A 13,366-nucleotide genomic window follows, 5' to 3' on the forward strand; every position below is an offset into this window, starting at 1 on the left:
TGCACGGACCCACAGTGAGAGTGTGGGCCAGAGGCTGTGGCAGAGAAGTAGAGAGTCATGCACAGGCCACAGTTCCGGTGAGAGAGGCATTGAGGTGCTGGGGCAGGAGATGCAGGGAGGACAGCAGAGGGAGGAGGGTCCTCTCAGTCTCGGGTCAGGCTGTGGACCTGGACCCGCTTCACCAGGCGGCCTGGGGGGATAGTGCTCACCTCTGGTGCCATGGCTTCGAGCCTGCGCGGCGGTGGCCTGCACGGCGGTGATGTGGCCTGTGCGGCGGTGACGTGGCCTGCGCGGCGGTGGCCTGCGCGGCGGTGGCCTGCACGGCGGTGGCCTGCGTGGCGGTGGCCTGCACGGCGGTGATGTGGCCTGCGCGGCGGTGACGTGGCCTGCACGGCGGTGGCCTGCGCGGCCGTGGCATGTGGCTGCTCAGCTCTCCCCGTCCTCGGACAGAGGTCAGCTGTGAGGTAGCGCTTGGCCGCCTGCCCGTGGCTGAGCCCAGGTGCGGCTCCAGGGAGACCGGGCGGTTCTTGGAAGCGGCGGCAGACACGTTCCGGGGAAGAGAAGTGAACCAAATGTCAACCAGGAGGGGCCAGGGCTGCAAGGCCCCTTCGCTCCGTTCAGCATTCAAGTCTCTTCTTGAGAAGCTGGCCGCCAGCTGCGCGAGGCTGGAGGGATGGGAGGCGAGTCGGCACTCCCGGGCAGCTCTGCTGAGTCTCGCTGGGAAGATCTCCTGGAGATAGCAGAGGGTGAGAACGTGCTCAGGAAGAACGTGCCTGGTGATGTCTGCGGCCGAATGCCTTTGCCACGGAGCGTGCGCTCCTGGGCCCAGGCCAGGTGGTGTGTGGGGATCCTGGCCAGGTCGGGTGGGAGGCCCGGGCAGCTCTCCCAGAGACCAACGCGTAGGCATTCAGGCAGCCACGCCGCCCTCAGAGCTGGTGAGGATTCTAGGACAGTAGCCTCAAACTTTCAGGAGAATGACCTAGAACAGTGGTCGGCAAACTCATGAGTCAACAGAGCCAAATACCAACCGCACAACGATTGACATTTCTTTTGAGCCACATTTTTTAAACTTAAACTTCTAACGCCACTTCTTCAACATAGACTCGCCCAGGCCGTGGTGTTTTGTGGGAGAGCCACACTCAGGGGGCCAAAGAGCCACATGTAGCTTGCAAGCCGCAGTTTGCCCACCACGGACCTAGAGTGCTCGGGAAAACAGGCTTTGGGGGCCTGCCCTCAGTGAATTCGGTTCCGGGGGTCCGGGGTTCCGGGGTTCCGGGGTAGAGCTTGAACCTGCATTTCTAACAAGCTCCCAGGTAATGCTGATGCTGCTGGCCCCGGGCACTCGACCTCGACGGAGAGCATTCATGTGGGGATTTTATTGACTGGGTCCTGCTTCCACTGACCCCATGAACACATTGCCCTCAGTCCATGCTGACAGCTTCGGGGTGCTGATCCCACAAAGGACTGCGTAGAGGCTCCAAGTACCGCGGGCCTTTCTGTAACCCAGTCCCTTGGCTCCGTGTGGCCCTCGGGCCAGCAGCCCACGGCAATCTCAAGAAACCATAGCGACCGGCCTTCTCCCACGGACACCACTGTGTACGGGATGCATCCTGACCATGAAAACCATCCCCCGGTTAACTTCTGGTGCCAAAAAGACAAGAGGTTTACCAAGATCTCTTCTTGGCGCTGGAACAGACACACAGCCTCTCTTCCTCATCAGCCCTGGACCTTTGTTCCCCATTTCTCGTCGGCCCCAAATTGTTGAGAAAAACGTATGCTGGCTCTTTAGCCAGACACTCGAGTCCTCGGCGAATGGTTACAAGAGGCTCTGGGTGGGAATGAATCTGGCTCCCGGCAGTACCAGTTGGTTCCCCATATTCTTAAAATAGAAAAATGACAAATTACCGCTCTGCCAGGGCTGCATCTGGTGTAATCCAGAGAGTATGTTTGGAAGTGTCTGACGGACTCGCCACAGGAATCTCGATGGCACCGGCCAAGACATCTGAGGCCAAGGAGGGCCAAGCCCAGGACCATCCCGTCCTGGGGGGGATTCCAGTGACGAGGCGCTGGGCTTGGACGTGCCTGGGCAGGTCTGCGGCCGCGGGCGGCTATTTCCATGCCGGCCTTGGCTGGGGAAGGCCGGCGGGCTGGTCCGAATGGAGAGGGCGCGGGGGCACGTGAGGACCCAGGTTCTGAAAAGTGCCTTTTGATAAACACGTGCATTAATTAGATAATATGTCGTGTTTTTAAATACCTGGCATTGGATTGGCTCAGTGGATAGAGCGTCGGCCTGTGGACTGAAGGGTCCCAGGTTCGATTCCAGCCAAGGGCATGTACCTTGGTTGTAGCACATCCCTAGTGGGGGGTGTGCAGGAGGCAGCTGATGGATGTTTCTCTCTCATCGATGTTTCTAACTCTCTATCCCTCTCATTTCCTCTTTTTAAAAAAAGCAATAAAATATATCTTAAAAAAAATCCCTGGCACTCGTGTAATTCGCATGAGGATCCCTGATAGCTGGAAATGGTCTATCGCCCTTTGGGAGTCTGCAGTCCTCCCGATGGAGGCCGTGTGGGAAGGAAAGAGAGGGACATGCTGCATGGCTGCTGGGGCGGGGTGGGGGGGGCGGTGCTGGGTGTGACGACATGGGTAAAGGGCATGCTTGGTGGCTTTGGGGATGTGGGAGGGCGAGTGAGTTTTCCCGGATCTCGGAGGGGAGTCATGTGTCTGAACCTGCTGTTTGAACCGGCCCTTTCGCCGCAGCACCCACATTCACTTCCGGAAACGTGTTACCGTGGACCTGGTGGACCGCCTGGCGGCCATGCTTGTCGTCCATCACACGCGTGTTCACGTCTGTGCCTCTGGCCCGGGGCCTCCTCACCGCACGGTCCGGGCAGAGGCTGGCTGATGAGCCCCAGTGCCGTCTTTCTGTCTTTAATTCATAATCACGATTATAACCCCAGAAGCACCAACTTACCGCCCTTCTTAGGTGCCCGCCCTGGCCGCAGGGCTTTGATACCGCCTGCCTTTCCGTCTCCCGACACTGTTCGGGGCAGGCCTCCTGCCACCCTATGACCGTGTGGGGACCGGGCCGGGGAGGCGCCGAGGCCTGTCCACGCAGCAGACAGCGAGCAGGGGGAGCAGCACGAAGCTCACAACCACCCCCTCGAGAGAGGATTACAGAAAAGAAAAGGCCATTTCTCAGGCGGGTGTGGAGGGCTGGCAGGAGGTCTCCGGGCCTGTTTTGATGCTGTACGTCGCGTGGGGACGTCACCATGACCGTTCTCTGGAGCCTTTGATCCTTCAAGACGATCTGTTAAGTGACAGCTACTGCCTTTGCCGTCCTGGGAAACGGGGAGCCATCTACTGTGCACCCCCATTTATGAGACTCACTTTTAAAAACGTTGAACTCTTTATTTGGATGTGATTTCAAACTAACAGAAAAGTTGCAATAGTGTAGTATTAAAAATAGCCGTATGTACCCTGGCTGGTGTGGCTCAGTGGACAGAGCGTCGGCCTGTGGACCAAAGGGTCTATGTTTGCTTCTGGCCAAGGGCACGTATCTCGGTTGCAGGCTCCTCTCTGGCTGGGCCCCGGTTGTGGTGTGTGCAGGAGGCTGCCGGAGGCAACCAATCCGTGCGTTCTCTCTCACATCGGTGTTTCTCTCTGTCCCCACCTCTCTCTCTCACTGTCCCTAAAAACCAGTGGGAAAATACCCTCGGGGGAGGACTAAACAAAAAACAAAACAAAATACCCACATACCTTTTTCTACTTCTTGTAACCTTTGTCTGACTCCGGGTGAGCGCATGTGGGGGAAAGTATGCGCGGCCGCATTTTTTCTTTCTGAATCATTCCGGAGCACGCTGCATCCACGCTGGCCCTTTTCCCTAAACGCAGACCTCGGCGTGCGTCTGCTGAGTGAGGGGAGATTCTCGCACGGGGCCACACCCAGCAGCCACTCTCGGTACCTTCCCCGTGGGCGGGGCGCTGGGACCTGGGCACGGGCCGTTCTGTCCGTGTGGCAAGCCCACCCCCGGGCGCAGCGCCCACCCCAGGCCGGCCTCTGCACAGAGAAGGCTCTAATTGCGCCCACTTTTATTTCTGCCCCGCCCTAGGAAACGTGGCATATAACCCCACCTGACAGACATGTCACCAGCTGAGGGGGACATCTGATGAAGCTCAAACTTCTGGTGTTTGTCATCATGGCTTGATGTTTTGCAGCTCCTGATCATTAAGATGTACACTTTCCTTTGAAAACTAGTTACTGGAATGGCTTCTATTAATTACGTTATGTGCCTAAGTGAATTACTTTTTTGGGCCTCAGCTGAAATTTTAACAATAGCTTAATGACATTAATGTAATTTGAGTTTTAAAAGAGACTTCTATTTCTTGATACTCACTAGCCTAATGAGGGATTACTGGAAAAATAGGAAACTCCGAGAAAGAAAATTAATTTTTTTTTTTTTTTTTTGCTTGAGAGGCATGATGGATGCTGACACGTATGAAAGAAAATTCTTAAATAATCTGAGTGCTGATTGTATCACTCTCCCTGCCAGGACACACAGGGCTGCCTGCTGAACGGCCAGCTTCCCCTGCTTCCTGGTCCGTGGCAGTGCTGAGCTTCTGGTAGTCAGAAGCTCACGCCAGGGAGGGCCGTGAACGTGGCTGCCAGCTGTCTTCCCTCCCCGTCCCCATCCCCGTCCCCGTTCCTGTCTCCAGGAGCCTGTCCCAGCAGCACGGAGCTCCCAAGCACCGTCCTGACCGTCTTCGGGTTCCCGGCAGCCTGTCCCTCTCCTGGCCGCCCTCCTCCTCCCCGGGACCCCGCTGAAGGCGGACCAAACCCCCCCGGCTCCGAACCATTGTCCCGTCCCGCCTCCCCCGAGGCCTCCGGTCGCTACAGTTCTCACTCGGTGACCACAGCTGGGAGCCAACCGTCTCTACCACCATCGCCATCATCGATTTCTTTCTTCCTTTTAGGACAGAAGAAACGTTTCTTTTCTGGAATCAGACCCAGGCGTTTGTAATAGTGATTGTTGAGCAACGTTGGCAATCCTGACCTTTCTTTGCTTTCCCTCCCAGGCCCATCTTGCATCTTGCACTTTTGGTATTGTTAATGTCCTTAGTCAAGGAACCAACCTCTGCCTGGCCAGCATGGCTCAGTGGTTGAGCATTGACCGATGACCCAGGAGGTCACGGTTTGATTCCCGGTCAGGGCACAGGCCCGGGTTGCGGGCTCCATCCCCAGGGAGGGGCGTGCAGGAGGCAGCCGATCCGTGACTCTCTCTCATCATTGATGTTTCTATCTCTCTCTCCCTCTCTGAAGTCAATAAAAATGTATTTTTTTTTAAAAAAAAAAATGAATTGGAAAGGCATGTTGATGACCTTGTTACCATGCAGCATCATGTATTACAGAGACCGAAGGCCCCCAAGGCCAGCCTGCCGTTCTCAGCGTGACTGCTAAGGTTAATGGCGACATACCACGTCCTCTCCCCGGGCATTCCCTCCCCGTGAAACTCGGACTTCACCCGTCATCGTGGAAGCCCAGCCCCTCGCCGAGCCCGTCACCCACCACTGCCAGGCCCGTGTCTGCCGTGCGCGAGGCCCATCTGCCCCTCCCCTTGTGCAGCTGTGCTGAGATCTCAGCCACGTTAGGACCATGGTCGGCAAACTGCGGCTCGCGAACCACCTGCGGCTCTTTGGCCCCTTGAGTGTGGCTCTTCCACAAAATACCATGGCCTGGGGGAGTCTATGTTGAAGAAGTGGCATTAGAAGAAGTTTTGATTTTAAAAAACATGGCTCTCCAAAGAAATGTCAATCGTTGTGCTGTTGGTGTTTGGCTCTGTGGACGGAGGAGTTTGCCGACCACGGGCTCAGGAGACGCAGGTGCTCTGGCTCAGGGAGCCGCAGCGGGAGCAGCCGGGAGGGCACTCCCAGGAGGAAGCTGAGGCTAGGGGTGCTTCGGAGGGACTGCCCGTCTGCTCTCTCAGGCTGCTGGCCCTCCGCTCCCTTCTCAGTTCACACCCATTGGGGGTGGTATTGGTCATTCACGGGGTTTTGGAGGGCTCCTGCCCGGCCGCTGCCTCCCGGCGCTCTCTCTGTCCAGCTCTGCGCTCCACACCTCTGCGCCCCAGCCCAGACGACCTCCCTGACACCATCCGCGACGGAGACCATTGGGCTTTTTAAAGTTTTTTTATTTTTTCACTCATCGTTTATTTACAAATACACATTATAACTTTTATATACATTGCACATTTACATGGTAGAAAAAGTACAAAACTATATATTTAAATGAATTTTTATTTAACTTGCCATGTTTGAGAGTATAAAATTGCATCAGGAAAAAAAGTATTATGAAAAGCAAGAAACTTGAACCGAGAAAGCTCTGATAGGACTTGTGGTGACACACCGGTGGGAAAAGGAACGAATTTTAAAGGTACAGGAGCCCAGCTTCCAGAAAACACCGAGCGAAAGGTGAGTGGGTGGGGAGCACCCCCCTCCGTCCGCCCCCCCGCCCCTGGACACCCATCACTCCGCCTCTTTGGGTCTGGAACACCTTAAGAGCTCTGATGACCAGAGGCCTAAGGCCGCCACCGCCTCGGCCTCACCACGTCTCCATCACAACCAGAGGGCGGAGGTCGGCGTTTCCTCCGAGCTGCGGCCCCTGGGCCTCCTGTCTGAGCACTGACAAGGCCTTTGGTCAGCCAGGGTCCCTTGTAAACAAAACCCGAGGGGGCGTGCGCGCACAGAACAGGCGGCAGAGAACCCAATAAATAAACAGGACAAACCGACGTGCAGGTTTGTGCGAGGGGCGCGGAGCCCAAGGCCGGACGGTGCCGTGGGGGGTGGGGTGGGGTGGGTGGGTGCGTGGCTGGGAGGAATGGTTCGATGGTTTACAAGGCAAACAAAGCTGTCACTTCACAAGCAAGAGACCTCACAATAAATAACAACTGCTCTTCCTCTCACGAATAAATTTCTTCAAAAACAAAACAAAAAAAAACAAGGCGTACAGTCAACCAGACACTTTATGTATAAATTATAAAACATGACACAGTATAAATAAATGTCTACACGTCTCGGCGACGGGCCTCAGCCAGGAGACCCGCAGGGCGGCCTCTCCGGTCCGAGGAGTAACAGGTGGCCGGGGAGAGGGCCGGAGGACCGGGGTCCTCCAGGCGTACTGTCCCCCCAATAAATAAGCATACACTTATGTACAGTATGGACACTATGTATCTCCCCCTTTCCTTCCTCTCCTTTCTGTGTCCCGCCCGGAGGCTCCGCCGGCCCTGAGCGCGGCGGGCGGCTTTACCACTCTAGAATGGAGGAAATGGGGAAGCTGTAGTCCTGGTCTTCGTCCTCCTCCTCCTCCTCGGTGTCTTCGGAAATGGCTAGATGGGGGAACACAGGGAGCTGCTGTTTAACGCGGACCACACCGGCCAGAGCCGCTCAGGGTGCGTGGCCCTCTGCCAGCCACGTGACTGCGGTGCACTTTTACGTGACTTGCAGGGAGATGCTCTTTATGTTTTTATTTTTTATTTTTTGGCATCTGCTGTTCTGCAATACGTTTTTTAAAAATGCTTAAAAAAAATAAAATAAAGAAACACCGAGAAACCACCATAATCTATGAAGTCAACAACGGCAGAAAGTTCTGAAGAATCAATGGCTCAGGCTTAACGGGCAGATCCTGAAATCAGACAAAAAGCGTCCTTGTGTTCTAGGCACCAGCGCGGGTCCTCAGGTCAGGGTTAGTGCAGGCGGCTGCGCGGTGCAGCCGCACGCGGGACAGCAGAAGGCTGCCTCCGAGACAGAGAACGGCAGCTTCGGAAGCCGTTAGTGTGGGTCCCGGGTTAATGCAGCCAGCAGCCAAGCACAGGGCCACCGCCGAGGTGTTAGGGGCTGGTGACCGCACTGGCTTTCGGAGGCCGCCCCGCCGGGCGGTCGTGGACACAGCCCGGGAGCGTTCCTGCGGGCCACGGAATCGCCGGCGGAACCGAGCGGCTACCTAAGGTCAAGGTCAAGGGCCCCCATCTCCACTCCCTCGGGGCGAGGCTGGGGGGGCCTTAGGTTGGAGCAGGCTGAGCACGCACTTACAGTTGCAGGATCCGGAGTGCTTCACCTCCAGCAGCACGCCGGCCGAGCAGGCGGCCTCCCGCATGGCGCACTCGCTGGCGTAGGTGGCGTTGTCGCTGGCGCAGACGGGCTCCTCGGACTTGCTCTCCGGGCACAGCTCGTCGCACAGGGAGCACCGGCCCCGGCCGGCCTTGAAGTCCCACAGGCACTTCTTCCCGCCGCTGCACGGGATGTCCTCACAGGACTTTGCTTCTGGGATACAATGGACCTGTGATGAGAACGCGGCCCCCTCTGCCCCCCTCTGCGGCCTTCCTCTGCTCCCCTAACAAGACATGTGAACCAGTGACGTACACCTCTTTCCGTTTTGTTTTGTGAAACCTCGCCTGAGGACGTGTTTCCGTTGATTTTTGGGGAGAGTGGAGGAGAGGGAAGATGGAGGGAAACATGGATGTGAGAGGGGCACATGGATGGCTGGTCTCCGGCAGGAGCCCCGACCAGGGCTTCGGGCCAGGGAGGAGCAAGCCACCCGGGACCCTTCCATCCACAGGGCCACGCTCTATCCACTGAGCCAAACTGGCTAAGGCTACACATATAACTTACATGTCATTGCTCGCTAATGGCGGTCATGAAGCTATAGGATGCAAAAATGCTTGATAATAAAGCTGAAATACACACAGTCCCCCCCGTTTCCTACATACTACATGTGTGCATGAAAATAGCATGTTTGGGACAGGATTCCGGCGTCCTGGAGCTACACGTGCGTTTGATGCTTCCCCACAGCGAGATCTTTAAAAAAAGAACGCGTTTCACCAGTGATCAGAGCCAGTGACAGCTTTGCGGCGCTGGGAAGTAATTACTTCTTGCTTCCAGCACGTCTGTCACTTAGGATGAACGTGCTGCACCGAGGGGGCTCTGCGTTTTCGAAGACAGAAAACCGCTTCCTGGTTCTCGCAGGCGTTTCACAACAGATGCCAGCGCCTCGGGAAGGCACGGCTCCCCCGGGGACCGCCGGGCCTCGGAGAGGGAGGATCGCTCTCTCTGGCCAGACCCTGCCACTGGGAAGCACCGGGCTTCCTGATTGGTCAACCCCACGGTTCTAAGGCCAGCACCGGCCTCCTCCTCCCTGTCCCCTCTCTCTGTGTCTCAATCCGGAATACCTACTGATACACTTTCCCTCGTAGGCCAAGCCGATGGACCTGCCCAGCAGGCAGGTGGCCTTCCGCAGGTGGCAGGCGCTGGAGTAGGTCACCCCGTCGTTGCCGCACAGGTACTGCTCGGAGGAGGCGGGCTCCGGGCAGACCCGGTTGCAGGTCACGCAGTAGGCGTTGTTGGTCTGGTCCACCACGCATGTGGAGCTCCCCGGACAGAACACGTCCCGGCAGGTCTCTGCGACAACGGGGGAGACGGTTAGCGGGCAGCTCCTGGTCCTGGGGAGGGAGGGTCCCCATCGGCCGGGACACAGATCCCCAACGGGAAGAGCCCGGCTCCCACAGGCAGCGGGGAGCCCTGTGGTTCTCAGGCGGAAACCGACCACTCTGGGTTGGTCCCTTCTGTGGTATTTTTCTTTTAAAATATCTTTTCATTGATTTCAGAGAGGAAGGGAGAGGGGTATAAAGAGACAGAAACTTCAATGATGAGAGAGAACCATTCACCGGCTGCCTCCTACTCGCCCCACACAGGGATCAAGCCTGCAGCCTGGGCATGTGCCCTGAGCCGGAATGGAGCCGTGACCTCGTGGGTCACAGGTCAATGCTCAGCCACTGAGCCATGCAGGGGCCGTCCTGAGCTCTGCAGGCGTCTCTGGGAGTTGGAAAGCGTTCCTTTACTTGGGGTCCATATTGCACGGCCAGGCCCCTCCTGCTGGCCGCCCCTCCCGGCCCGGGGCGGGCCACTCACTTCTGCACTTGCCCTGGTACTGGACCTCCAGCTCCGGCTGCTCCCTGCACCGCGCCTTGAGCAGCGCGCACTCGCTGCGGTAGGTTTTGCCGTCCAGGCCGCACACCGGGCCTCTCCAGGTGATGTTGGAGCAGTCCGGGGCGCAGACGCAGCGCGGTTTGTTCTTCTTGTTCATCCGGCACTTCTTCCCGGGCCCGCAGTCCACGTTCTCGCACGTTTCTGCGGGTTGGAAGAGGAGGGGCTCAGCGGGCCAGGCGGGGGGCAGGCAGGGGCTCAGCGGGCCAGGCCGGGAGAGGGGGGGAGGCCGGGCAGCTGGACTCTGCGGGCAGGCCTTGCGAAATGGCGCGCGGCGCCCTAGGGGCCCGCTCCCCGCAGGCGCTGGGGCGGGCGGCGGGGCAGGGCCGGGCAGTGGGCCTCGCCCCGGACCCAGATCGTTCCCAGAGCCTGGAGCCCCGGTGGCTGGCGGCCACCGCCACACTTGGCGAGGCGTCCCGGAGCCTCCGCCGACCTCGTTTTGCGTAAAAGTGTGTAACAGGCAAGACTCCGCCCTGCGCACTGGGCCGGACCGGGGGACGGGAAGGGGACTGGAGGGACCGGCAGGGGACCCAGCACAGGCCGGGCGGCGGGGAGCCAGGGGGAGGGGAGGGGCCCACCTTTGCAGGGGATGCAGTTGGGGGCGCCCCCGTTGAAGATCATCCACTTGAAGAGCGTGTTGTCGTTGACGTCCTCCTCGGTCCACGAGGTGCTGAGGCGGCCTGAGCCGCAGCACTCCTCCTTGCTCAGCTCCGTCTTGTACAGCACCTGGCAGCGCCCGTTGCGCGCCTGGCGCAGCCAGCAGTTCCCGGCTGCGGAGAGGGGAGAGGGAGAGACGGTGGGCGCGGCGCCCCGGAGGGGGCAGCGGGCGGAGCAGCCCGGAGGGGCGCGCAGGGCGCGGGGTGGAGGGCCCGGAGCCCGGGACCCGCAGGAAACACTTGGAAGGCGGTGGAGGGTCGGGGAGCCCAGACTGGAGAGGTGGGCGGTGGGCGAGAGCCCGGAGCCGGACCCCCTAACCCCGCGCCGGGCCCGGGTGCGTTTCCAGGGACCCAGACGCCACACGTGCAGCCACGCTGCGGGGACCAGACTGCGGGCTCTCCCTGGCCCCGTTTCCTAACCCGCAGCGACGGGAGAACTGGACAAAAACGGGACATGATGGAGGGGGGCCCGGCGGCGGCGGAGCGGGGGTCTGGTGGCCCGGTGAGGCCGGCGGGGGGGGCCGGGGTCGGGGCGGCCCAGCCAAGGGCGGGCGCCGGGAAAATGAAAGCAAACGGCGGCCGGTGCTGCGGGCCGGGGCGCAGCCCGCCGACGGGCCGTGTTGCAACCCGCTGGCCCGGGGGACGCCGAGGCCGCCGCTCTTTCGAAACCCGCCCGGGCTGCTCTCCGCGGCGCCCCCGGCCCGCTCTCCGCGGCGCCCCCGGCCCGGACCCCGCCCGCCCGGCAGCGCCTCCCCGAAGGCGGCGCGGAGCCCGGGGCGCGCGGCGGGGGCGCGTGGAAGGGGAGCCGGGCCCCGCGCGCCTCGAGCTCCGGCAAAGTGCGGGGCCGGGAGGGGTCCCCAGCCGGGCCCGGGAGCGCGCCTGGCTTGTCCCGACAGAATACAGAAATCCCTGCAGGTCCCCAGCCCCCGTTAGCCTTTGGACCGGGGTCCCGGACTTCTCCCCATCACCCTTCACAGTCACTGGGCCGTGAGCGGCTGTTAGGATTTCTTTAAAAGTCTGCCCCAAGTCTAACCGAAAGAAACAAATTAATTAAAAACACACACACACACACACACACACACACACACACACACACACACACAGGAGAGGTTTATCCATCCATCTGAGTCCACGGGGCGGTGGGCTCCTCCCGGTCCTGGCGGAGGAGGGCGTCCGCGGGGAAGGCGAGCCGCGCTCCGCACCCCAGGCCCGGGCTGCGGCGTCCCGGGGTTCGGGGTTCGGGGGAAGGGACGGGGTGGAAGAAGCTTTCGCCTGGCAGGACGGTGGCTTCCCTCCACCCGCCCAGCACCCTCACTTCCAAGTTTGGGCAAAGTTTCTGAAACCACGTCCCCCGGGCCCCGGAGACATTTCAGAATCTCCCCTCTGCACCCCCAAACCCAGGCATTTCCACAAAGCGCCCCACGATGTGGGCAGATGCTGGGCTGCACGAGGTGTGGGCGCCGGGCTCTGCAGGCTCCAGACGCTGCCCTCCTGCGAGCCGAGCCCCGAGATACCGTCTCCCCTCGCCGCCGGGGCGCGGGCATCTAACCCTAACCCTAACTCTAAAGAGGGGCTCCGAGCTCCGGTCCTCTTTGGGGGTCCCCGCGCTCGCTCCCCGCCGGCGGCCCAGCTCCCTGGCTCGGGACCCCCGCGTTCCCCGCCCGGCGGCCCAGCTTCCCGCCGGCGGCCCAGCTCCCTGCCCCCGGCCCCCCGCGTTCCCCGCCCGGCGGCCCAGCTCCCTGGCTCAGGACCCCCGCGCTCTCCATCCCCGATGCGCTCCGTGGGTCCGAGGACAGGAGAGCAACATCGCTCCGGGCAGACCCCGCGGGACCGCGGAGAAGTGCGAGCCCCAGCCCCGGCCCCGGCCCCGGCCCCGCTTACCCTGGGCGCCGCGGTCCTGCAGGGGCTGGCAGAGCAGCAGCAGCAGCAGGCAGAGCCCGCCGGGCGGGTGCCGGGAGCGGCCCATGGCGGCGGGAGCGGCCGGGCGCACAGGCGGCGGCGGAGGCGCAGATCCAGGCGCGGCCCGCGCTCCTCGCCGCCGGCCGCCGCGCTCGGTGGACGCCGGGCGGGCGCGGCGCTTAAATGGCCGGGTCCGCGGGGCGGGGGCGGGCTGGGGGCCGGGGGGCGGCCGGGGGCGGGAGCTGCGGGAAGTTCAGCGCGAATCAGGTGGCATCGCCCACCGTCTGCAGCCCGAGCATCGGCCGCGGCGCCGGTCACGGCTGCGGAGGGGGCCCCGGGCTCTTATTGCGCCGGAGCGCCAGGGAGGGGGCGGCGCCGGGGCGGGGAGCGGGGAGCACTCCCACTTCCAGCCGCTCCGGGAGTGAGTGTGAGAGCGTGTGTGTGTGTGTGCGTGTCTCTGTGTCTCTCTCTGTGTGTGTGTGTCTGTGTGTCTCTCTCTCTGTGTGTGTGTGTGTCTGTGTGTGTGTGTGCGTGTCTCTGTGTCTCTCTGTGTGTGTGTGTGTCTCTGTGTGTGTGTGTGTCTGTGTGTGTCTCTCTCTCTCTCTGTGTGTGTGTGTGTGTGTGTCTGTGTGTGTGAGTGTCTGTGTGTGTGTGAGGTTGTGTCTGCGCGCGCGGCGGGGCGCGGGGGGACCGGAGTTGTGTGCGCTCCGCGCCAGGAGACTTTGCAGACGCCCCGGAGCCCGCGCCGCCCGCCGCCCGCGCTCGGGTCAGGCCCG

The 13,366-nt window shown here is 60.9% G+C and overlaps 1 protein-coding gene across 4 annotated transcripts in view; it reads right to left on the reverse strand.

Annotated features, from left to right (window-relative positions):
* Positions 1-12,937, reverse strand: part of FST (follistatin) — a 142,979-nt gene extending 130,042 nt beyond the window's left edge. The window contains exons 1-6 of one of the 4 annotated variants that reach the window (XR_014794796.1): positions 12,573-12,931; positions 10,614-10,805; positions 9,961-10,179; positions 9,226-9,450; positions 8,086-8,316; positions 7,605-7,678 (exon numbers count right to left, since the gene is read on the reverse strand). Coding sequence is in view for 3 of the 4 variants with exons in the window: in XM_084881014.1 (XP_084737140.1) it covers positions 7,300-7,382; positions 8,086-8,316; positions 9,226-9,450; positions 9,961-10,179; positions 10,614-10,805; positions 12,573-12,657 (1,035 nt within the window). In the remaining variant the exon portion in view is untranslated. Of the gene's footprint in view, positions 1-6,167; positions 7,679-8,085; positions 8,317-9,225; positions 9,451-9,960; positions 10,180-10,613; positions 10,806-12,572 lie in introns of those variants that run through there. The other 3 variants (XM_084881015.1, XM_084881016.1, XM_084881014.1) reach the window with 3 other exon arrangements.
* Positions 12,938-13,366: the final 429 nt, after the last annotated feature.

The sequence above is a fragment of the Pipistrellus hanaki genome (genome assembly GCF_964339955.1).
Source record: "Pipistrellus hanaki genome assembly, chromosome: 4".
Taxonomy (NCBI): domain Eukaryota; kingdom Metazoa; phylum Chordata; class Mammalia; order Chiroptera; family Vespertilionidae; genus Pipistrellus; species Pipistrellus hanaki.